This window comes from Saccostrea cucullata, unplaced genomic scaffold (assembly GCF_032062105.1).
Source record: "Saccostrea cucullata isolate Sc308-1 unplaced genomic scaffold, CSIRO_AGI_Scuc_v1 ctg2122, whole genome shotgun sequence".
NCBI classification, from domain to species: Eukaryota; Metazoa; Mollusca; class Bivalvia; order Ostreida; family Ostreidae; genus Saccostrea; species Saccostrea cuccullata.
Window position 1 is genome coordinate 64,915 of NW_026920730.1, and position 26,804 is coordinate 91,718.

The 26,804-nt window shown below is 32.8% G+C and overlaps 1 protein-coding gene across 2 annotated transcripts; it reads left to right on the forward strand.

Moving 5' to 3' along the window:
* Window positions 1-286: 286 nt before the first annotated feature.
* Window positions 287-16,414, forward strand: LOC134256526 (uncharacterized). Of its 2 annotated transcripts, none has more exons than XM_062739202.1 (8): window positions 287-437; window positions 9,059-9,268; window positions 10,469-10,637; window positions 10,850-10,897; window positions 11,638-12,168; window positions 13,039-13,080; window positions 15,834-15,878; window positions 16,326-16,414. In XM_062739202.1, exons 1-8 carry the CDS (start codon window positions 431-433, stop codon window positions 16,348-16,350), a joined length of 1,077 nt encoding a protein of 358 aa, XP_062595186.1. In that variant the 5' UTR covers window positions 287-430; the 3' UTR covers window positions 16,351-16,414. The 2 variants fall into 2 exon arrangements, with proteins under 2 accessions (XP_062595186.1, XP_062595176.1); XM_062739192.1 differs by lacking the exon at window positions 287-437 and adding an exon at window positions 7,437-7,512.
* The last annotated feature ends 10,390 nt before the right edge of the window (window positions 16,415-26,804 follow it).

Below are 26,804 nucleotides of genomic sequence, written 5' to 3' on the forward strand. Positions count from 1 at the left end.
CTTTGCCCTGTCTTCTGTCATTATATGCACTTTTTATACTTGTTTTCACTCAAGCATGCCAGAAGAATTATTTATCGTTTTCATACAAAAGCGTTAATTTACGTCCAAACACTTTCAACCAAAATGAAAAAAAATATATATTTCTCCTTTCAATATATCAAAATCAGGTAGTTTAACACACTTTGAGGTGCTTTTTTTATTGAATAATTATAAAATTTCTTCACGGATATTAATACTGAAAGGCCTCGTTCACTTCAAAGCGACTAGCGCCAATCTTTATCTGTTGATCTGAAAAATTCAAATTCAGTCTTCATAGATTGGTATCTTCTACATATTTATATATACAACTGAAGTGCGAAATATTTTACCCATCCAACCATTTTAAAAACGGGATAATCTGGAATTTGTGGTTTTTAAGAAGAAAATCACTATGTCTGGTAAGTGTGTTTTTCTGCGATATTTTTTCCTCCATAATGTTGTATAACTTTTGCTTTGTGTTTAAAAGATAAAACCTTCAAGACAATTTTAATTTTTTTTAAATTATTTATTCCCTTTATGCTAGAAAGTAAAATGTCAAAACTTGCTTTGGGTCTAAATTTGAAAAATGAAAGTTTGATAGGAAACGATAACAAAAATTCATTGAATATATTTGTTATGATGTCGGAAAGGCATGCAATTGCGTAATTTTGAAGTATTGAATTTCTAATCAAATTTGGAATGAAATGAACTTCAGTAGGTACTTACTCTGTGTAGTTTTTCATTAAAGTTTATTTCAAGACTGTAACTAGAACGCTGAGTTCAGATTGTTTATAAACTGAAATTAAGAACAGTTTATAATATCTTTTATTAGAATTTTTTGTAACAGTTCTATAAAGAGGTCATGTGGGAAGAAAATTATGTATTAGCTTAAGGAACAGCTTTCATGAAAATTCACCCCTGTATCTGAGAAAATGGTTTTTATTTCATTTACCTTTCCAAAATTAACCAAAATAAATAACCGAGAAATATATATTTTACGCTTACTTTGAGTATAAATTAATCTTTCAAATACATGTACGAGGGCTCTCCGGTAAAATCGTGGACAAGTTGTCTAGCGTGAAAAATAATCATCACTGCGTTCTGAAATTTTCACTACTCGTTAATACATATTTTCTGAATTAATGTAGCAAATTTCAAATAGATATATGCATAAATAAACAAATTATAAGATTTTATATTATGTATTGTATCGCCTTACGGCGGACGGATAATAACGTCAAAGTGTCTATAACAGCATTATGTTTCATCTTTGCGATTGAAATAAAGTGGAATTAGCCCCACTTGAATATAGGAATTTCATTGATGCACATAATTTAGTCTCCATAAACAAGTGAGGAACCAATCTGGCACAAACGTGCAATCTTCTAATGATTTATTAGTAAGTTACAGACAATATTCCCACCATCATTCAACTAATAGACAATCTTATATTGACGGTCAACGGTGACAGCGTCTTTTGCTATTACATTATTAAAGCAGTTTGTATTAATGTTTTGTACTACCTGGGGACTCGATCAAGAAAGACTTCACTAAGAAAACCCCCATTTCATTTCTATACTAAAGATCTGTTGATTTTTCAAAAAATTTAGTTTTCTTCTGTATTAATTTTAAGTCTCTTAAGATGTTATTACACCATCTAAATCAAACTGAAGTCAGCTCTCCGGTGCGCCGTAACGTCATCAAACGTCACCATTTTTCGTGTTTCGTGTTTACCACTTTCCCATTTTGAATGCTCAGAAAACTGCCAAAAATTAACCAGATGCCATGAAATTTTTAAAAAGACGACAAAACTAATTGTGGAATCGAATAAGGATACTTTTTAGCCCAATCTTATCTATTTAAATGTTTTATTTCGAATCAATACTCTTGTATTCTCTTATAAAACTTTCGTTTCTTGACCTTGCGCCTTAGGACCATACCCTGTGCACATTCAAGCATAATAAACTTTTATTTTTGTCTATGACTGTATTATCAAAAAATTATAATGCACTTAAGTATGATAAATAATCATTTACTGAAAACTTCAGCTTAGTGCGCCCATTATTTTTCGAGAAAAACGCTTTGTCCACGCTTTTACCGGACAACCCTCGTTTATGGAGTAAAGGCCTACATGTACAAATACAGAGGGAAAAAGCTTGCATTTTTCTCGTTTACTGACTTTTATTTGAAAATCAAAATAAGATCATATTTTGATTTTCAAATAAAAAATCACTAAATGACATCTTTGCTAGCCAAGTGTCCAATTTGTGTCTGACATTTTTGTGTTATATTTGTATCAAAAAAATTCCTCGACGGAGGATGGGGGTGAGAGGATAGTTACTATATTGTACGAGTGAAGTAGAGTTGAAAGAGCACCTGTCTTTTATGAATCTATCTGACATTTTTACCGTAAGTTACTAGTACTTTGGGGTCTGGTAGCTGCAGAACTGTAGCTCTCCGAAAAAAATATATTGAAAGACTGTAGTGCCTGTAGTAGACTATAGTGCCACCCATTGTAAAAACTGTATACTTATTGCGCACAAAAAAGTCGCTTTGTTCTGGATTAATTCTACCAAATTCTTGCCTCAATCGCAAAAAAGATAGATTTGAAAAAATTCCTTAATCTTCTATGAAGTACTCTCGTGGTTGACATCTGCACGAAGTGCAATGGGCCAAATTATCTTGCAACTAAAATGGCAGTATGAATAGACGAAATTTTCGATGATCTCAATTTCAGGGCCAGGAGGTCTATTAACAACAGCCACCGTATAAAGAATGTTTTGTTGTAGAAACAGTGAAAGAATATATTAGGAACTCACGGTTAGTAATATTTTAATATGACAGTTTAAAAACATGGAAAAAATTAATCGAGAAACAGCGCACTGTTTACTGACAAAAAAAAAAAAAAAAAAAAAAAAAAAACTTTTTATTTAATGGGTGGAGCTGTAGCTCTCCAGTCTGTCCAAATATTTTTTTCAGAGAGCTACAGTTCTGCAGCTAGATGTATGGGTGCTTTGTCAACGACAAAAAATTGAATATTTTTCGAGATTATTGTGATTTATGAAGAACGTACATACAAAATACATCTATTGCTATAAATGAGATTTTAATTATACTTTTCTTTATTGTCGAACAATAGGTATTGTACTTGCCTTTTTTGCTGTTTGGCCATCTTCCTTAAAATAAAACATATAACAAATTTTTTATCTTAAATTTGTTCAACAATCTGTTTCATTTAACTTGTTTATTTAATACCAACTCACACGTCTTTCAGGAAATTTCTCCTTTATCACTTAATCCAATGATAATTTCAGTAAATAAAAAAATTGTAAACATTGTAAGTTTATGCATACATGATCTTTGCCTTTAAAAAATAAATTTTTAATACTTAACTTTCTGTACTCATGCTAAGGTGATAAACAATATTTACATAATCTATTCTCTATAAGACCGTTACAGCATGGATAAATTTTCATTTCGTCTGCATTTTGCAATTTAACTGTCATATACCTGGCTGGCATTGGTTTAATTATAATGAGATTGACAAGTTAATACAGTTTTTTGTTCAATATTCATATACGAGGGCTGTTCAATAAATTATGTCATCGGCACTCGGAAAGAAACAAAATAACGCTTTTCAATGACTCAGTTTTAATGATTTCACTTAGTATTCTCTTTTAATCAAAACACATGTCCGTAACATTTTTATCCAATTTCTAATTGTTTTAAGACACATTCTTGAGTATGGCCCTTCGTATACTGGAAAATGGCAGATCCTGTGATTTCCTGTACTTGTTTTTTTTTTTCTTTCTGAAAGATGTTTTTTTTTTCAAGTTTGAGTAATGAATTAAGTGAAAAGTTGAAAGATCTGACGAACATTGTTGATGTGACAAAACATTAACTTTCTTTGTTTATCCCCAAAACTCCTTTACTCTTCATGGCCTGTGGGTTTGGACGCTGTCATGAAGAAATTTAATATAATGGATTCCTGATTCTTGTTCCTTTGTTTCATAAACCTTTTGATTTTTTTTTTTTTTTTTTTTTGCAAAAATTTTGCTTTTTAGACTCTTGCAGAAATGGAAGTGCCTCCCCGAATAAGAAGTTGAACAACAAGACCAGTAATATCTAAGGAAATGGAATACAAAACTGTTTTTGTATTCTAGCAATTCTTTGCTTTTCTATGGAAGCGTATTAGGGCCGCAGCAGTATTTTTTTTTAATTTGTTATAACAAATTAGTAATTTGTTATAACAAATTATTAATTTGTGATAACAAATTAATAATTTGTTTAAACAAATTATTAATTTGTTATAACAAAGTATTAATTTGTTATAACAAATTATTAATTTGTTATAACAAATTGATAATTTGTTATAACAAATTGATAATTTGTTATAACAAATTATTAATTTGTTTAAACAAATTGATAATTTGTTATAACAAATTGATAATTTGTTATAACAAATTACTAAGTTGTTATAACAAATTGATAATTTGTTATAACAAATTGATAATTTGTTATAACAAATTACTAAGTTGTTATAACAAATTACTAATTTGTTTAAACAAATTACTAATTTGTTTAAACAAAGTACTAATTTGTTTAAACAAATTAATAATTTGTTTTGTTATAACAAAATATCAATTTGTTATAACAAATTATCAATTTGTTTAAACAAATTATTAATTTGTTATAACAAATTATTAATTTGTTATAACAAATTAATAATTTGTTATAACAAATTAATAATTTGTTTAAACAAATTATTAATTTGTTATAACAAATTTTAAAAAAAATACTGCTGCGGCCCTAATACGCTTCCGTACTTTTCTCATGATTTGCTGTTTTGTCAAGAGCATCTTATTGCAAATTTATTTTGAGGGTTTAAAGCAATGGATTCAAGTTTCATTATCTGTTTGAATTTCTGACAAACTTGGATAAGTACAATTATTAATTTTTTAAAAATAGTTGTTTAGATATTCTTACACGCTGTCGTTTTCATTCATTTTTCAAAACATAGGGTGATCTTTGAGTATTAAATTTTTTACTGTCAAATGTTTAAAACACTGTGAACTACCTCCAAAATAATGCCTATCAAATTTGATATGTGTCCTTAAGTCAATCAAACATAATCAGTGATAATTTGTTGAATTTTGGCAAACAGTACATTGGTTGTTGTAAGTCTTTGTCGCCAAGAACGGTACCCATTTTTGATGCCTGTTATATCATATTTGTTCATTGAAATCCACCTGCTCATTTGGTATAAAACAGATAGTTGTTGTAAAGAAGACGGGGGATAAGGCGAGCAGAATGCCTATAGCGCGACAGATAAGAAGTGAAAATTTTAATCTCAATTATATCCAAATTTTATTTAATATTTCATCTAATATTAAAGTATACTTCATGTAAAATCTCTATAATTTACAAAAATCTCACAAAAGCTGAAAATATTCGCCTACGAAAAAGCATACACAGACTTAAAAGAATAAAAAACGATCATTTTTTCATACTTTAACAAACTTTTTCAGTATGAATGGGTCTTCGCTCCATTTTTTGAAAGATAATCCCAAAAGTCTGCGATGAAATCATTATTTTTTGGTTTACAAAAAAAAAAAAAAAAAAAAAGGAGCGAAGACCCACTATACCTTAAAAGTACACTTTTATGAAAAAACATTCGCATCTTTCCGAGAAATACGTCAAGTCCATTAAGTCAAGGGTCATATCACAAACATGATTTAAATGCCACTTATCATCATTAGCCATGTAGCATAGTGGTTAGCGCGCAAGTCTCAAAGAATTATGATACTTCTGTATTTTATGCTGGGGGTTCGAATCCTACGTGTACCATCTAATATTTTTTTACATATAAGAAATTTTTTAAAGAGATTTATTTTCTCTCAGAAAATGTTTTATTTTTCTCATAATTTCATAAATTTCAATAATGAGAGGTAAATTCAAATACTCAATTTACATATCAAATGTGATTTCTTAATATCTGACGCCATAGGCATTCTGCCCGCCTTATCCACCAATCTTCTTTACATATTTCAGTTAATATTTCTTTGGGATTCTTTTCAAGTTTTACAGCAGCTATCATGAAGCGTTTAGTTTCAATCTAGTTTACTGATTCTATACCATTCATTTTTAATGCGGTGTCTCGAATAGCCATTGTTTTCCAGTTCCCCACAATGAAACTATGTGATAAAAGTGGTCACATAAACTGTTATCAATTAATTAAAGATTCAATAATGAGAGGAAGTCAAGCTTAATGCCAGGATTTCTATGTTGTATGTCATCGAGCTCATGACATTATTTATTGAAAAGCCCTCGTAGAATTAAGTAAGAAAAACGTTGACGATGATTTATTAAAGTCATCAACTTTTTGTTGAAACATAGTTATTATTTTTAAGAAAACGTTTTTGTTTTTAATACTTTGAAAATACTCAATTTCTCTTAATCCTAAGCAGTAGTTTATAATTATTTTTTTTCAGGAGATATAACCATTAAAATTTATCTCTTATCAGTTATCTTGAGAGGAAAGCTCAAATGAGCTTTTCTTATTACATTTTGTCCGTCGACGTCTGTCCGTCGTCTGTAAAATTTTCACAAAACCATTGAGCCAATCGCAACCAGGTGCCACGATGTAACATTTGGTGAAAGAATTTTTTTTTCAAATGAAAGGCCGTGGCTTCTTTCAAATGGTGATAATTTGAGAAAAAAAGTGAAGGGCCACGACTTCTTTCAAATTCAGATATTTAAGAAAAACTAAAACTGAAAATAGGCATTTGAAAAAAATAAAGGATACGTACAAGCAAGAAAACATGTAACTTATATAAAAATATTTCATATTTTAGATTCAAGTTTCGTTTTCAATTCATGGCTTCCGAGGTAGGGTGGGGTAAAAATAGGAGATAGTTCTATTGGAAAAAAGATTTTTCTTCTCTTATACAGGAAAGCTCTGAAAACTCAAATTGAATTGGAAAAATTCTCAGGTCTTCTTTATTTAAGTTTGTTCTAATCATGGACCCCTTCTTAATATAATTTTCCTCTGACTAAAAATAGCAAACTATTTTGTCAATTGACCATAACACCTTAAAACGTAGCTGCAGAACAATAGCTCAACGAAAAAAAATACATGTATTGACATTTGACAGACAGAAGATCTACTGTGCCACCCATTGTAAAAACTGTATATTTATTGCGCACAAAAAGTTTCGCTTAGTTCTGGATCAATTCTTCCAAATACTTACCTCAATCGCTAAATAGATAGATTTAAAAATAAATCCTTACTCCTCAATGAAGTACTCTCGTAGTTGACATCTGCACGAGGTGCGTTGGACCGAATTATATTTTAAACTAAAATGGCAGTATAAATAGACGAAATTTTTCGATAATTTCAATTTCAGGGCCAGGAGGGCTATTAACAACAATTATAAGGAATTATAAGGAATCGTTTATTGTGGAAACAGTAAAAGAATATGTTACGGACTCACGGTTAGTAATATTTTGAGTTGACAGTTTAAAAACATTGAAAAATAAATCGAGGACTAGCGCAATTTTTTGTGCGCAGTAAATGTACAGTTTTTTTTTTCAATGGGTGGCACTGTAGCTCTCCGGTCTATCAATATCTTTTTTTTTTCGGAGAGCTAAAGTTTTGCAGCTACTCAAAACAGAGAGTCTTACTTAACGATATCCAAATACAGGTAAGTGAACACCTTACATGTACAAGTAATCAAAACACACTTTTTTAAAATTACAAATTAAATTCTAGGAAAGCTTACAATTATAATTTTTTTTTTCGATTAACCGATTAGAGCTTTCCTAATCGATTACTATCTTTCCGACCGATGAATCGGTTAAAAATTACCACACCCTAACAAAAAGTAATCGTAATTGAGGTATTAATGTAAAATTTGCATGGATTAGGAATGTACTTCATTTTGGTCTTTTTAACCAATATAAATCATGAAACATTTGTTTGTTACATTCCTCAAGTAAATTGACTTAAACGGGTTAATGGTCGTTATTTACGAATGCATAAATCTGTCACACAATTTATCGAATTATTTACACCAGAGAAGTAGATTGGCTGTCAGTTTATGATAAGTATAAAAATATATATTATGCCAAAAACTTGTTACATGTAAGTGTATTTCTCGGTGTTTAAAGATTTCTACATATAAAAGAAATCTTTTTGATCACTTAATTAAATTTGATCCCCTTATTTATATCAAATTATTCTGCAACCAAAAAGAAAACAAAATACTTTATGCAATTTACTTTTATACCTAGAAACTGATTGAAAATATAAACTGCAGGGAATGTTTTCTAGAATTGCACAATAGAATATAAATTGTTCTCAATATAACATCTATTTTCATGTATATCTCTCTACGGTAATTCTTCTATTTATATTTCTTAAAAGATAAATTGAGAAAGACAGATAGATATATTATGTTTCTTTAATTTTACTTTGGTAATTGAAACGTGCACCGTAATAATAGTGCATTTGTAACACAATACGTCTATTAAATACCTGTGTTATCTTCTGTATCTATCATATTCATAAATTTCATGAAGAGAAATCTTATACCTGGCATCACCTTGACCTAGTTTTCAAATTGGTCTTGTATATTTTATAAATGTCTTCACATGCAATATCTTACCCTTTGAATAGACCGTGATATAATTTACATTTGTATGTGAAGTATTTAAAAATGATTGAAAGGGAAGAAAAGAGATGGTTATAAAACTACAAGAGCGTGCTGGAGAACTATTCGTTAATGTATTAATTAACATGAAATTAATGTGCAATTTTAAATGTTAACTTTCGTAATTGGTTTATAAATCATATCAAACCAATTTTTTAACTAAATTTATGTTTATTTTAATATTAAAATGGTCTTGAGTTAAATAATATCAACATTGTTAGATGGACGACAACTGTTACATGTACATCTGTATACTCATTTGATTCATATCACTAATTTGTCACGTGGATTTTAGTTTTTAGTTGGTACGTATTTGATTTGTATTGCAGTTGTTTGCCCACGTTTGAATCCCTTTGCCTCAGATCCCATTGTGATTACTTCGCTGAATCAGTATGAGCTTCGATTATCTACATACAACAGAGTCCCAGGAACGGAAGTGACGTTATCATGTGTGGATGACCTTCGTGTTCAAGGTCAGAGCGTCATAAAGTGTCAAGAAGATGGAAATTGGAACTTTGATTCTCGCCCCTATTGTGCTAGTAAGTAGAACGTATATAATTCGGAGAAGGTTCGGACCATCTTTCACAAAAATTGTTTGATTGCTCTCTCCCGACCGACTGACTAAAAATGTCCCAACTCAGAATGTTTTCAACCACAAGAGAACAATTATTTTCTATATGTACTCTGGAAAAAATAAGTAAAAATATTAGTATTGAAATTGAAAATTTCTGAGAAAACTTAATTTTCTCACCTACCCACCAACACAAAATATTCAAACTGAGTTGGGAGAGGGCAACAAAAACAATTTTCTAAAGTTGAACCTGTCACAAGTAGAGCATAAGATGTAAAGAAAGTTTCTTAGTTGTCTGGCACAGATGACTTCTTTGAAAAGACATCAATTGAAGAGCAGTTTAAATGCATTTAAATTTAATTATTCTAATGTGCCTCTGACTTTTTATATTCTAATTCATATTTTGCCCCTAGATGTCAAGTTTCAGCCTTTATAACAGCGACAGTAAAGAAATCTAGGTTATTCCTAGATTAAATGATATGTAGGAATCTTTTAGGTCCTTTGAAACGTACTTATTCTTTCTGACGGCTTTTGAATTAAGGCCTCAATGCAAACCAGATTTTTCTTCCTTTCGAGCTCTCTTAGCAAAGACTTGGGACTTTCTGACTTATGCTTCTTAATTACTCATTACGAAATTACTCATAACTCATTTTTGAACCGCCCAATACTACAATACAAATATCGAGAGGATGCTCTAATAACAATTGAAAATGAAAAAGGATAATCAATATTTGGAAATAATTTAAGATCTTAGCTCGTTTAGGCTCTCCATATCAAACTGTAAAAGCATCAAGTTGTCATGTTGGAAATTTCGAATTTAGCGGGTGGAAGTAATTACAACATTTACGAACCGTGTAAATTGTGCATTTCCTATAACCTTGTCAATTTAAAATTTACAACTTGACAGCATTTTAATTTTTGGAGTTTATCTTCTCAGAAAATTAAGATTTTTCCATTTTTGTGGTCATCAAATTTTGTGCATAATTTACTTGTGAGTAAAGAAAGATCAGGGAAGCGTTATGTTATAATTGGAGATTTTGTTCGTAAAGATGACATTAAAGGATTCCCTACCCAAAATCATGATGATGCACAGTAAATCTGTTACCTTGACCAACCCCTTTTCAAATATTCACACCGAAAAAGTATGACATAATCCTATTTTTTTTAGAACCTTCCCTGTATGGTACCCCAACTGCAGATGACCCGGTGACCTCTGACCTCCCTGACAGCGCTAAGATTCTGATTGGTGTATTGGTTGCCGTGACGATGGTTGTTACGATCATCATGATCTTCATCAGCTGTCTCATCCGAAAGAAGATGAATGAGCTTCGAAAACAGTAGGTTTTGTTTTGTTTTCTACTTAAATTTGTTTTTACAGTGAAAACAAAATATCAAATCGATATTATTGAAAATTGAAAACTTGACAAAATTTCAGAATTTTCTTTTAAACATGATTTGAAATTTTTGTATTGTCGCACATTTTGGTAATAATGGTTTACAATTTCAATGACAAATAAACTATATATAATCTATTTTTACTTTTGATTAGCCAGAAACTCCGAGAGAAATTTTCACAAACAGATGAAGAGGAGAAAAGGTAAGCCAAAGATTACATGTATAAACAAACAATTAATTAAACAATACACATCTGCTACAATCAAAAACGTCATGTCGTAATTAAGATTAAACACGTGAAATATCATAATGTATGTTTTCCGCACCTTTTCTAAATGCTTGCAGCTTCAGATTATGTAATTTTTTGCATTTTGTTCTGCCTAAACGATTTTTTATGGTAAACAGCCTTTCTCAATATTTCAGAGTTTTTCCATATTTTTATGTCGAACTTATTGAACTTATTTTCCTTAAATTACTTAACCTTCATGAGCTATAGATCAGGTGTTGGACGTATGCTATTTGTTCCGCTGAAGTACGTAATACTAATGCAGAATAGTAAGATACCAAATAAATTTACAATTATTGTTGTACAGTTCAAGGCAGTATACAAACAACACAGATATACATAACTGCAAAAAAATGTTAACAAAGGCAATGCAAGATAACCAGCACGAACACGGGCCGCCATTCCACGACGATACCTGTGACAATGAAGGGAGGTGTACAGTGTATTGCGAATATGGCGTATGCAAGCTTTAACCTTCATGAGCTATGCAGTTTTGTATTTTGTTTCTAATAGGTAACATTCAACACTTTCCGACAAGGGAGATGTACAGTGTATTGCTAATGCAATGCTCTCAAATAGGAACATATAGAAATATACAAGCCCAGGAAAAATGAAAAAGGTGTTTTTACTTAATGAAATGTTTTATTTATACACAGAAGTAGAGGACTCGTTTTCATGAATAACAACACCCAATCACACAGATCTCTGATTGACTATGACTACGCAGCAGTTGCAAGCAGCGACATCTCTGTGAATGAAACCAGGAACGACAACTCTGTGACAAAGTATAAAACAAATTCTAACGTAGAATCAAGCACGCGTTTCAGTCCAAAACCTAATACCAAGCTTGCAAGCAATGGACCAAAGCGAAGACGTCATAGCGAGACCGTTCACATGAAGAATATCAACCACGACACTCGGAATTCCTCTGCAAATTCTGACACGGCCAACGTGTTCCAATCCGTCAATGCAGGTCTTCGAAGAGATTCAAAAAAACTAAACGGCAGACGACAACGAAGTCATAGCGAGGCTTGCCGCAGAAGCAGCGAGATGATGTCATCCTCTCCATCATCCGAAATCGGAATTTCAAAAGGAAGCAAAAATAACCAAATGAACACCATGGCCCCCATTTTTGCTATTTCAGGAAAAACTAATGGATCATTACACAGGGGATCTATTTCGCTTGGGTAATTAACACGACTTTGAAATATCCTATTCAATTTTTATTGCAAAGTTTCTAATAATGCACATTTGAAATAAGAAGCGAATTTTGATTCGCTTAGCCTCAAAAATCTTTTCTGAGTTTTGCATGTACCTCAGATTTTATCATCCTGCATGTACTGCATGTATGCTCAGAGGCAGTATTCGGGGCACTTTCTTGCTTACTTTCTTGACTACCTACTGATTTGCAACCATTTTCATCAACCAGCTAGAGTGTGCTAATTTGCATTGCTCATGGCTCATACAGCAATAACCGACTCATAGAAGCCGTTCAGGCCAACTGTTGCAAACGTGGCGCAGTGGATGTAGCGTTTGCTCAAGAGTCGCGAAGTCACTAGTAGTTGATACATATTGTACTTAAAAGTAGACGAAATTCCACTGCTGGATGTGTTGACCAGTCTTTCAATTGAGACCGTATAGCCCAGGTCCAGTGTCGCAGAAGTTTCACATCCGGAAAGGACTTGTTTAACGCCCAATCTAGTAATTTTTACTTATTTGTAAAGGTGGTTGTTTGCGACACGGGACTTTGATTTTCTCGATCTCATCTCAAGGACCGGTCTCCACATCCCACAGTTGGATTCGAATCCGTGTCGGAATAATCACTCTTAACAATGCGATTCTAGAGCAAACGCTCCAACTCTACCATGCCTTAGAAGTATCTGAGTTGCTCTCTTTGAACAAGAAAAGAAAATGCACACATTTTTGAAACTTAGATATCTGAAACCCAAAACTCATTTAAAAACATTAATAATTTCATTGATAATGTTAAAAGTATATTCTGCATTTTAAAAAAATAATATTTTTATTAAAATTTTCCACTTTTATTTTTGATTAAGGGAGGAGGACCACCACCACACAGATTTAACTGAAATCAACACGTAAGTACGTAAGTCATACCGCACTGATGAAAGTGAAAGTAGATGTAGGACGTGGAAGTAGATTAAGGATTATATTTGATTTTTTTTTACTTAAACGTTATTATGTTTGCATGACCCTTCTTATCCTATCCTACTTTGATAGATGTATTCCTACCCTATGTTAAACACAGACCTGCATTCTCTTGATTTGACAGTGATTTTTAAACCCCCTTTAAAAACTTAATCTTCCGATATCAATACTTTTGAATTTGAAATATTTCACAAATCATTCGGCAAACCTCGGCGGATTCCGTCGCCTTTTATGAGGTATGAAACGGCCGAGGTGTACCGAGTGTACATACATTTCGGCAAACCTCGATTGATTCGGACGCCGTCATCAAACGATAGATGATGAACAAATCCATGAAATTGGCCAAGGTTTGCCGAGAGTAGCGTAAACAATTTTTATGGCACTCGGCACACCTCGGTCGATTCGTACCTCATCGATGAAGTCGACAGAATCAGGAGAGGTTTGCCGAATGAATTTAAGGCTTCCTCAACTTTGCCGCAAAAGAACAGTAACTGTTGTAAGTTTGATACCAAAAAGTTTAAACATCTGTTTGGGAAAAGCAGGTCTGTAAATACTCTTTATCGTTTGTAGAGGTTCATGTAGATTTTTATTTAATTTTTCATATTCTTATATTTATTAATATCTATCTTTTATTAGTTTTTGTACTGTGGACTTCAATTAATATAAGATTAACATTTTCTGAATATCAAATGGATGATAATTTGAAAATCAATTATATTGATTTAAGAACTAAGGAAGGGCGGTGGGGGATGGGTTGCATCAATTGAGATAGGAATATTTTTCCAGCTTTTGTGAATTCAGAAAGCCCAATCCTCAGCTAGGAAGGATAACTCTTAAATTGCTATTCAATTCAAAAAGTATCAAAAATAATTTTAAAATTAAAATCTTTTCTTACAACAATTTTCATAAATACGAGGGTTGTTCGAAAAGTTCGTGGACGGTGTCAATCTAATTTATATTACTCACTAGAAATTTAAAATAAGTACAATATAATATGTTAAAATATTTGCTTTGTTGATGTGTGGAGTTTCATTCTATTCGATTTAACAGAAAACAATTTACTTCACTTTAAAATCAACATGTTTTGTACCCGCGGAGCACACTTAACGGCAATGTAACGTCAAAACATAGCATCAAGAATTTCTAAAAAAAAAAAAAAAAGACACTATCCCTATACATTTCACAGATTATAATCCAATGTCCATTCATTAAATCCTTTTTCTAATATTTGAAATTTATTTTTTAAGAATTGCTCTCGTTGTATAATTTCCTTTGTTCAGGTTTTAATTTCTTTAATTACTTAACTCTGCTTTCACAGGATAAGTAACTCCGAAGCGCCCGTGTCTTTTCTTGAGGTTCCAACTTTTCAAAGTTTTGGTCAGATTTTTATAGTTAAACCGTTTTTTCACAGATTATCCTCATCCGATACTGAGTTTCTGTCACTCAAATACTGCCTGTACTATTTGTACACACATGCACAACTCATTTGTTACATATTTCTTGATTCCCCCAACATTTTTAGTGTTTATTCAGGATTTTTCCCAAGTAAAACACAAAATTGCATCGTTATCTGCTGCTCCGTGACATTCTAAAACGTCATCGTTTTTGTCGTTTTCAATAAGGACTACCTATCTTCTCATGTCGATCGCTTTTCAACAAAACAAAATATAAAACCATAATTTTATATACGAATCAATGAAGCAATTCTTATTTGAATTTCTAGGTTTTTTTTCGTTTTTGCTCCATTTTACAGAGATTATGACTTCAGACATTATTTAGTGTTTTGTTTGTAACTTACTAAATTTTGACCTGCTCCGCGATCCAATTTTCGCATTTTTAAAATCTAGATAAGTTCTGAATAAATCGTAATATTTTGAAAAAAAAAATGAATACAAATCACTTGGAGTTATTGGTAAAATATTTCTACCAAATTTGGATAACATGTGACGTCAAATAAAAAAGATATGACAGTTGTCCACGAACTTTTTTTTTTATTTATACAAAATTTTATTCACATAAGTGAATGGGATTGGGCAGCAGGCAAAGCCTATTTTAGCCCTCTCCCTATGTCCACGAACTTTGCGAACAACCCTCGTACATCTCAATTTTAGTCAAGATTTTTTGAAGTCTTAGAAAGGGACTTGTAAAAATGGACATGTGTATACAATGAAGAAATGTAATAAATAATTTTTTTTTTATGGAAATCAAATTTACATTAATCCGGCCTAAGATATATATCGATGTTTTTGACAGGATACATTGTATGAAATAAGAGGCGATCTGTGATGTCTTAAACTGATAATACAAATGTTTTATAATAAGTTGAAATGAATTAAACGAAATGGAAGATCTAAAGTAGCAAATATATATGAAAAACGTAATTTCTTCTGGATACCTATAATTTTTTAAAAAACATATTTGTCGTTCAATTTTCAATTGGAAAATGCATAGTGGGTACTTTGAATCACATTTCCTGAAATTAATATTTATTTGAGACTGGATAATTTTCCCTTTTTAATATGATAAACTTTACTGGTGAACTTAAAAGAAATCCCATAGATAAATACACATTATTTTTATAATTCACAGACATAAATCAGCATAATCAGTAACTTAACTCCTACTTCTCAGTGCCCAAGGATCGGACTACCTTAAAATTTTATTTATTTTATTCTTTTTGTAGAGATGCAATGTCTTATGGCAGAGATCCATTCCTGTGGAAATCAGTGTAAGATATTTTCTATTTTAAATGGCTTAATTGTCTATGCTTAAAGTATACGAAGCATGTCTATGCTTAAAGTATACGAAACATGTCTATGCTTAAAGTATACAAAGCATGCACATTTAATATAAAAAGAAAAAAAAAAGAAAAAAAATTAAGAAGAAATTAACCCTTTTAACAGATCAACGTACATGTATATGTTTTCATTTATAAAAACAAAATTCGTCAATAATCAGAAACATAGACAATGTCTCTGGCTTTTTATTTATACATGTAAATGTTAAACCTGGTTAAATACATGTACACACTGGTCGAACATAAATGTCTTTTATTACCAAAAAAAAAAAAAAAAAAATACAAGCACAAAACCAAAGAAAATCGTTTTTTTTTTACCTAATACTTACCATCATATCTTATTACATACTTTTATAGTTCATGTGTTTCTATTTGCAGACCCCGTGACTGGAATTCACATTGAAGTCAATATTACAATACGCATGGATAACTTAAAATTATGGACTCTATATACAATGTTTTTTTTAAATATATCTTTGAAAGAGTTCAGATATACTTTTACTTTATATATTTATTTATAGATATTAAGAACAGATGAAATAACCAAAAAAATGGATGTCTGCATTGGCAAATATTTTTTGTTGCATATTCTAAAATATTATGAAATTGTAAACGTTCTATTATGCTACCTTTTTCCATCCATCCTTATTTATCTGTATAAGTTTTTTTTTTTACTTAAAATCCAATTTTTGTGAAATTTTTAATGAAAAAAGAATAAAAACTACACGATGAAACTTGTTTATTGTACTCAATGAAATATGACTTAATATAAAATTTTCAATTTTTTGGACAAAAATTTGTTTGTATTATGTGTCCTAGGTCTTACGTTGCTTAACGTTAATAAAAGATACAGGTTTTCTGCATAATTCTTTTATTCATGATATTGAAATTTTTGTTTTGTTATGTTTGTATTTTTTCTTTTAAATCAATTCTTTAATCTAAACAAAAAATACTGAATACTTTGTTTCCTATGTTTTAAATTAAATTTTAACAAAGATAACATATATGTTATGTAAAGATGAAAGAAAGATGAATGCTCCATGATGCATATGTTATATCTAAAAACAATAACTATATTTTTAAAGACCAAATCTAAGCCTATATACTTGAAAATCCAAATCCCTATTGTCGCGTGAAAAGAGAGACAACTACTAGATTACAATTACAAAAAGAGTCGATAGTCCAGTAAAGAAGAAGTATTGACCTTAAACAAATTGCAACAAAATTTTTTTTTTACAGCAGTTCAAAGGTGTTCTGTTAGTAATCATAATGAGAAAAATCCACTTCAAAATATTGTAATTTAAAATATTTTTTTATCGAATAAAACTCGCTATATTTTGCTTACGTTCAATGTCTTTTATGCGCTACCGTACCTCAAGTTAATGACGTATTATTGGTGGATCTTACGTCAACAACATCATGAGAGATGAGAATTTATGAGAGTTATTTGTACCTTGCAGTATTTCTAGGAGGTAAGTTATAATTGAATATGCAGTAAAACATTTTAACATGTTATGATCCTCTTACATTTAAAAAATAATCAATCCACAGCAGACGTGAATAGGTCAGTAGTACGATCTCGAATACGATGGCATATGTTATAAATGCCCATATTTATTTAGAAAAAATCAAAAGTTTTCATTTAATTTAAGAGTTATATTGTGCTGCATTAGATAATAAAGCCCATCTTTTATAATTTGAGCGAAATTAAACCTATTCGTTGGGGGTCATACATATTGGGGAAAAAAAAATTATGGAACGCAATTTGAGTCAAAAATTAACAAAATACAGCATAAGGCTTCATTTATTTTTATTTTTTTTTCGCAATGGAATAATGAATTTCTTTTTGAATAAATAAGATGATTATATTCATCAAATACAGTGTATGTAATTGTATTTCAACTTTAAATGTATGACGTATCCCAATTTCATTCATTTTAAAATTAATTTTGTTTTAAAAATCAAATTGTTGATATAAATGTACCTTCTATAATTATATACTCAGTGTATTGCTTGAGATTTAAAGTTAAAATCAGAATTTAATTGCCGATTTTACTAATACATGTACTAATTTTGATTGATCAAGTGTGACAAATGTAACATGTCTACAAATGTATTTTCTTTTCAAACCTTTCAGCAATTATGGAGGTCTGCAAAATATGTCACGGTCCCCTTACTACCAGCAGCACTGTATGCTTGACTTCGAAAGGAAGCAAAACTATTAATGCAGCGAGTGAAGAAAGAGGACAGGACATACTTTGTATTCCTGGTGATGTCGTTCATACAGACTGCAGAAAATTCCTTACTGATAAGAGAAGAATTCTTGTAGCAAAGCGGAGAATAGCAAATTGCAACGATACCTCAGAACCTCCAAAACTCAGATCTCATTCATCTTTTGACTTCCGGGGCCACTGTTTGTTCTGTGGATTTCCAGCTAAAATAAATGACAGGAAACGTGGAAACGATGCATTCAGTGTTAGAACATTTGAATTTCAGAAGACCATTGGGAAAATTTGCGAAGAAAGGAATGACAGTTGGAGCCGTGAAGTTAAAGGAAGGCTGGGAGTTATAAATGACTTACACGCAGCTGATGCTTTATATCACCAAACCTGTAGTGTCAATTTCCGTACCAGAAAAAACATTCCAAGCACATTTTCTCCAACACCAGCGAAACAAAAAAAGGAATGTACCTCAGGTAGACCAGTGGAGCTCATACAACAGAAAGCATTCATGAAAATAACTGATTATTTAGAAGCAAATGACGATGAGCAAATTACCATAGTAGATCTTGTTAAAAAAATGGAAGAATTTTGTGAAATCCCTTACAGTGTTGTGTACATGAAGCAAAAGCTTCAACAAAAATATAACAAAGACATTGTCTTCACTGATGTGAATGGCAAAGTGGATGTTGTCACATTTTGTTACACAGCTAAATCAATTCTTCATGACTTCTACATGCAACAGAAAAAAGATCCTGAGTCAGACAAGATTGCTCTAATAACCGCTGCATCCAAGATCATACGCAGTGACATTAAGTGCATGTCCATTTCAAAGCAATCTTATCCATCCCCAACAGAAGTAGGATCGATGAGTTTTCAAACAAGTTTCTTACCGCTGTCACTGAAAAAAATTTTAGATAGCATTTTCATAGAAAAAAATCCTAGTCTGAAGATAGCAGCTATAGGTCAAGCGATGATTCAGGCGGCAAGGCCAAGGGTCATTATTTCACCATTACAAATCAGCCTAGGTGTTGTTCTGCATCAACACTTTGCCTCTCGTTTCCTTATCGACACCTTGCATAATCTTGGCTTCTGCACATCCTACTCTGAAATTAAAAAGTTCCAATCATCCGCTGCTGTGGTACAGGGCAATTCACTTCAGGTTTATGTTGGAGAGGAGTCTTGTTTGCAGTTTGTCGCAGACAATGTTGATCACAATTCCTGTACGATTGATGGTCTGAATACTTTCCATGGAATGGGAATCATGGCAGCAATAACACCAGTTGTGAAAAAAGATTTTCAAGTTCCAAGAAGAGATGTTTCAAAAGAGGAAGTACTGAACATTGAAACAATTGATGTATCTCTGTACCAGCAGAAAACAAAGACTGAAAAGATACCATTTGCCAAACTCAGAATCTTGGAAGCAAAAAATAAATTTTGGGAATTAGACTTCATGTCATCCATAATTTGGCCGTTGAGATATCCAAAACCTGCATGGTCTGGATTTTTACAGATGTTTAGTAGTGGAACCTTCCCTGGACAGTCTTCGACAGTTTTTTTTCCCAATGATAGACCTTGATCCAAATAACATGTCTTGCATTTACACAACACTCAAATTTGTTGGTAAGGAAGCTTCGAGGTACAACAAAACGCCCGTAATAACCTTCGATCAACCCTTGTACTGGAAAGCGCTTCTTATTACTAGAAATGAAAGAGAAAGTGACTTAAATAGAATAGTAATACGCCTTGGAGGTTTTCATTTACAGATGAGCTTCCTCGGTGCCATTGGTCATATCATGGGGGGATCAGGTTTACAAGAGCTTCTTGAATGTGTCTATGCTCCAAATGCCGTTGTACATATGCTCAGTGGAAAGGCTGTTTCAAGAGCCGTCAGAGGTCATTTTTTGGTTGAATCTACTCTTTATGCCCTAATACTGTCTGAGATTTATGGAATACAAATTCCAAATGAAGAAAATGGAGGGGAAAAAAATCCAAACGATGAATCAAGGGAACTTCAACCTGATGACACAGATTTAGATATGGAGAATCATTCTGCAGAAAACTCGTCGGATTGCAATCTTGCACAGAAGGACAGCGGTAATGCAGATGAGGACTTGAGTGGCAGAGATGATAGCTTCCACATGTGGCATCCTGACTTACAAGTTATTTGTGCACTGTATGATGATATGTGCAATGAAAACTTATCAGCGGATGAAGCTTGTAAAAATGATGTTTTTAAGGGCATAAAAGACAAAATGTCAGGATTTATGAGAGATCTCTCCACGAATCGCACAGCTACCCTTTGGTTTGAATACCTTAACATGGTTTCCCTCCTGCACACATTTATAAAAGCTGAAAGGACAGGGGATTGGTTTCTACACCTACAAACAGTTCAAAAAATGCTGCTATATTTAGCTGCTGCTGGACATAACCTATATGTTAAATCTGCATATATTTACTTGAGTGAAATGTGCGAACTAGAAGAGACACATCCTGATGTCCATAGTCTTTTTGCAGCAGGCTATCACGTTGTTCGCAGATCCAATAAGTACTGGTCAGGATTATCTACCGATTTATCAATTGAACAGATCTTGATGCGTAGTCTGAAAACAACAGGTGGACTAACCAGAGGCAGAGGAATGTCCGAGTATCAAAGAGCGTTGTGGTTGTTGTCCAGCCCAATATGTGCAGAGATTACTCAGAGTCTACAGATATTGACAGAAGTAAACTACAGCACAAGTGAGCAGCATAAAGAAACTTCAAAAAGCAGACAAGAAAGAGATCATAAAGACCTGTTAGTGCTTGTGAATCGGATAGCGGAGCGGAACCCTTTTGATAGAAATGTTGATCAACTTCGAAGTATCGAAACAGGGATGACAGCAGAAAAAGATGTGAATGTTGACAGATGCAATGAGATTGGATCTAAGATAATTTCTTCATTGTCTGGAAATGATGCAACCAACTTCTCTTTCAAGAAAAAGAACAAAGTCATAACCATGCACACTAAACAAGCCGTAACAATCGATAATGAAACTTCCCAAGTAGATCCCCAACTTTTATTTCAGAGGATAACAACTGTAGCCCGAGACGCATTTCCCGAAATGAGTGAACTTTTTAAATTTGAACTGTCAAGTCATCCCTCTTCTCTGTTTGATAATTCGGGAATGCCACGAGAAGCGCACAAAAGCACCCTTGCAGATGCAATTTGGACGTCGGGTGAATGCGGGATTGATGCCTTACCAGTCGATACTAAATATGTACTGGATGGTGGGTCTTTATTGCACAAATTACCATGGACTTCCAAATCAACATTTGGCGATATATCCAAAATGTATTCAAAATACGTTGCTTCCAAATTTCCAAACTGCATGGTTGTCTTTGATGGTTACTCAAACGGCCCCACAACCAAAGATGTTGCTCACATCAGACGCTCCAAGGGTCTGACAGGACGTGATGTTTTCTTCAGTGAAAATACACCGTTTCGTTCCAAAAAAGAACAACAATTATTAGAATAATAATTGTATTTTTGTATTGAATGCGATAACTTAGTTGGAGGTTTCCGGTAGGATTAATTTTGGTAAAATGTGAAAATTCTTTGATCCACGCCTTGGTTGATGGATTACGTGTGATAGAAGGTGTAAGGTCACGTGGTCAGCTCAGCGAGTCATTCATTTGTATTGTGATAACCCGCATGCTGCCCAAGCTAAAATGAGGCACGTCTATTTTGAAGATTTGTTACAACGTCTGTGATTGTTTAACTTAGCTGAACGTGCCCTGGCTTTCTGTCGAGATGAAATTCCAAAGAATTGAAAGGAACAAAATATTGTCCGTGTTATAAAGTGCCGTTTACAAGAACGTGTGAAGTTTCTGGTTTATTGTTTACTGATGCGGTGGTACATAATAGGTGCGCGGGTTATCATATACATTACCTGATTACTGTATGATACATTTGGTGTATTTCTCTGCCGATATGAACTTTATTTATAAGCAGATATTCATGAGAAGAACATATTTCATGGAGCTATTTTATTGCGACATCAAACGTGGAACTTTTTCCTACAGTCTGAGTTTTGAAAGGATTTCAAAGTAAGCTATTTGTTACTGGTTGAACGAAACAAATGGATACCTTTAATGATTATTATCTCTATATCGATCTCCATGATCAGTGGACACAGAGTTTGATCAACAAAGAGTTGTGATAGATAACGAACATCCTGCAAGTGTCTGCTGCAAGCATCGCTATTTCACAGCTGGGGCCACAGCGGGAGACCCTGAACCTCAACGACTTGGGCGTTTTAGGTCCAGCCGGCGTACACCTGTGCTGCTTCTCCGCGTGCATAAGAGAGTTTGCCTTCCCATGTAATTGAGGACGAAGGCCAGTATTATGTTTACTTTATAAGTTATTTACAACTATACATAACACGCTTGGGGTTTCCCAAATAGATTTTGTGTACAAGTTATCACTTTCAATTATTCAAAGGCATTGTTTAATACTCAAATCATGTATACTCTATGGTGTAAGCTTTTAAGGTAGCAACATTTAGTTTCGTTGAACTACAAGGAGAAGTACATATCATAGTTTGCATATTTCAAGTTTTTGCATTCAACATGATGTAAAACAGCTAGGCAGCATTGTTAAGACACTGTCCCTCCTTAACAGGCATCTAATAGGTAATGTCAGCTATCTTGTAAGGTTAGTTGAGAAATGTGTATTGTAATCATGTGAATACAGGTACCAGTATCTCATTTTCACTCTTGGGAGTTTAAGGGTTGTGGACTGAGCTTTATATACATAGTTCAGATAGTCACTATGCTTTGGTATTTCTTGAATTGCCCGTTATTGTTTGATCAGTTTTGGTACAAAGTTTATAGGTAACATTTCATGTTTTGTATATTGATAAATATTGAATGGATATTGTACATGTACTATGTAGTCAAAGTATATGTACTAATTTGGTTGGTGTAGACAATATTTACATGATTACTCAAGATATTTATCGTTTTGGTACATAGTGGATAATTTATGTACTTATTGGGTTGGCGCTGTTAATGGTTTAAACTGTTGATACCAAGTTGATACTTACAAATTGAATCAGTGTTACTCAAGTGGTTGATTATTTTAGTACATTGTACAAAGTTTATAATTATGTACTAATGGGATCAGTATTACTCTTTCAAGTTTATTGTTTTGATAAAAAGTTGATATGTAGCTATTTGATCAGTGTTGCTTAAGTTGTTTATTGTTTTGGTACAAGGTTTTACCTATTGAGTCAAAGTTATTCATTGGCATATTGTTTATTGGTTTGGTACACAGTAGATATTTACTTATTGGATCATAGTTACCTCTGTTGTTTATTGTTTGGTACACTACACAGTAGATTTGTACATGTTGGGTTAGTATACCCATATTGTTTTGATGCACAATATTTGTACTTTTGGGTCAGTATTCCCATATCGTTTTGGTACACAATATTTGTACCTGTGGGTCAGTATACCCATATTGGTTTGGTACACAGTAGATTGTACCTTTTGGGTCAGTCACAGAAATTTATCGAGCTTTTACAGAATGACCTACAAAAGTCAGGATGTTGCACAATAAATGCAGACTGTGATGCAGACCTTCTGATTGTTCAAACGACGTTATCGCAATGAAAAGAAAATAATGTCGCTCTTATTGGAGAAGACACAGACCTTTTAGTGCTTTTATTGCATCATATTGATCTTGCGGAAAGCAAAGAAGTTTATTTTCTCTCTGACAGAATTAACAAAACAGGAAAAATATGGGACATTAAAAAGACAAAGATACATTTAACAGACGAAGTTTGCGAGTGTATTTTGTTTTTACATGCATTGACAGGCTGTGACACTACCTCTAGAATATATGATTTGAGTAAGGGACAAATGTTAAAGAAAGTAAAAGCTAATTCAGCTTATTACAAGGAGGTTTCCTCTTACTTTCTAACAAATTCGCCGATGCCATCTAAAGAAATGCTTGCATCTCAAGGGGAAGAGGTTATAGCTGGTTTGTTTGGCGCTCAACCTTGCGAAGGACTAGATCTACTGAGATTTCGGAAATTTGTCACCAAAACATCCCGTGTTGAAAAACAGGTACAAGTATGCAGTCTCCCACCGACATATGCAGCTGCAATATATCACATTTACCGAGTATACCATCAAGTACAAGAATGGATAGGTAATAACCTGGAGCCAAAAGACTGGGGATGGAAATTGGAAAACGGGATTCTGGTTCCAACAAAAACACATCTCCCCCCTGCACCTGAGGAATTATTGAAAATAATTCGCTGTAACTGCAAATCAAATTGTGAATCCAAACGTTGCAATTGTAAACGACATGGTATTGTTTGTTCCATGAGTTGTGGGGAATGCCGTGGTACGAGTTGCTCTAATTCTATTGATGGAGACATTAATTTTGATGATGAATGAGGATCACTTTATGAACTTTTATCGACTTGAAATCGACTCAGACTATCAAAAAATTCAAAAATCCTTATATTTTAAACATTTATTAATTAATTTTTAAAATACATTTATGTCTGTATTTATTTTGATGGTAAACTCTAAGATAAAAGTTTGTAACAATGAATCAATTGAATTATTTTTGGACAAATTCGTGACCCAAAATATCATTTATTTCAAGCAAAAAAAAAATATTTCCCTCAAGAGGATTTTGGTGGATTTTTTTATTTAAGTATAATATGAAAGTATAGAGGCGTATGCCACAAAATTTTTTTCTGTTGCAATTTGTTTAAGGTCACCCCCCAAATTTTGCTAAATTGACTGGACTACGACAAATACACTTGCATAAATCATTGCGTGACCTTTGACGTCAAGCAAAAATGTAAGCAGGTCAAGTTTTAAATAGACCGTGTAGGACAAAAACAAAACATGCACAGAACTGGTTTCTCGTAAACATTAAAAGAACTTATTACCCCCAGACGTGTAAATCATACGCCTTAAAGAAAAACTGTCATATGTTTATTAAACTAATACACTGCATTGACGAAGATTTAATTTAGAAAACATTCATAACAATTTAAAAAAAAAACTAAGTTATAAGGCAGGAAAAGAGAGGTTTCTTTCTATTAAGCCGCATTTGTTTGAAATATTTTTCGTATTGACATACTATTCATGTAGAATTTATTTAAATTAATTTATTTCTATTAAAAAAATCAACAAAAAAAAAAAAAAAACAACTCCTGAATGGCAATTCAAGTAAAAATTAAGTCATATTTTTATCCTTTTTTATCCAATGTTAACCCCTTTATCTCATGGATATCACTCATTGAATATTTTTCGATATCCCACCGTTGTGACGTCACTTTGGGTTTCCACCTGAGAGTGATGAAGTAAAATGAATTTAAGTCCTGTATAAAAACAGTGGAAAATATTGAGAGTGATGTACAATACATGGGGAAACAAAATGTGTTTGTGAAACAATGAAGGCGCAGTGGTAATAGCGTCTGCTCTAGGGTCGCGAAGTAAGTAGTCGAATCTTACGTCGCATGTTCGAATGCCACTGTGGGACGTGGAGACCGGTCCTTCGGATGAGACCGCATAAACCGAGGGCTCGAGTCGCAGTACATGTAGGTACTGGCACGAAAAAGATCCCTCTCTGATAAATGGCTCTGAGTGCCGAGTATAAGACAAAATTTGCAGCTCTCCACCGACAAGTGGTGGCATCTCCAGTGAAAATTCTCGAGAGGGACGTTAAACGAAATACAATCAATCACATTCAATTGACGACGGACTTTTTCGTTATTTCCCGATCATGACAAGGAGCACACAGGGGATGCTCATTATTCCATGGCACCTGGTCCCATCTCTGATGTTTTGGAGGTCTGTGTTTGCTCCGCTCCTTATTTATATTGTTATATGGTAATTTGAGCTTGGATACTGTTCGTTATTTCTATAATAATATTATTTATTATACCTTCATGTTAAATACTAAAATCTGATTGGTTTAGACGTAGTTAACAATCCGTTCTATTACCCTCAGCCTTAGCAACGCATGTGACAATGGGTAACACAACGGTAATGCCACATGCGTGGATATTATGCACGTACGGTTCACCGTAGAATTCTCAAAACGTCAGTTGCGCGTTTGAAACACAGGGGCCGGTAACATACTGTTTTTGATTTTACGTAATCAATATATATGTACAAAAAAGGAAAGGGAAACAACGTCAGCCCGAATTTACACAGGGTCGATTCGGAAATATTTCGTATTTCATAGAAAAAAGAATGTAGCCAATTAAATTATAACTAGAAATCATACTACAATAAATATTCTTTAATAAAACAGAAACCTCGTTACTTTTTATAGCGTTTAAGTTGGGTAATACTAACTCGATATCCCGTTGTGCGAGTCGATGTACTTTAAGTCGTCCACTAAACTAGGCAAAATTCGCACATTTTCTCCAGTTTTGAAGTCTTTCCGGAGATGGAAAACACAAGGTAAAGATCCAGCGTTCACAAAAATCATCTTTTTCTTTTGTTAATTGCAATTAAAAGGTGCAACATCTCCGATTTGAATAAATACGGTAGCTTTTTTGTTCACAGAGAGGCTAGAGCCCAGAACAGACGACATTTTGGAAAAACCCATGATTGGTAAAAGGCG

Excerpts from the sequence above, each read along its gene's own strand:
- LOC134256526 (XM_062739192.1), top strand. Across the intron at positions 9,269-10,468 it reads TTCTCGCCCCTATTGTGCTA|AACCTTCCCTGTATGGTACC; the intron begins GTAAGTAGAACG and ends TATTTTTTTTAG. Across the intron at positions 15,879-16,325 it reads CCATTCCTGTGGAAATCAGT|ACCCCGTGACTGGAATTCAC; the intron begins GTAAGATATTTT and ends TTCTATTTGCAG.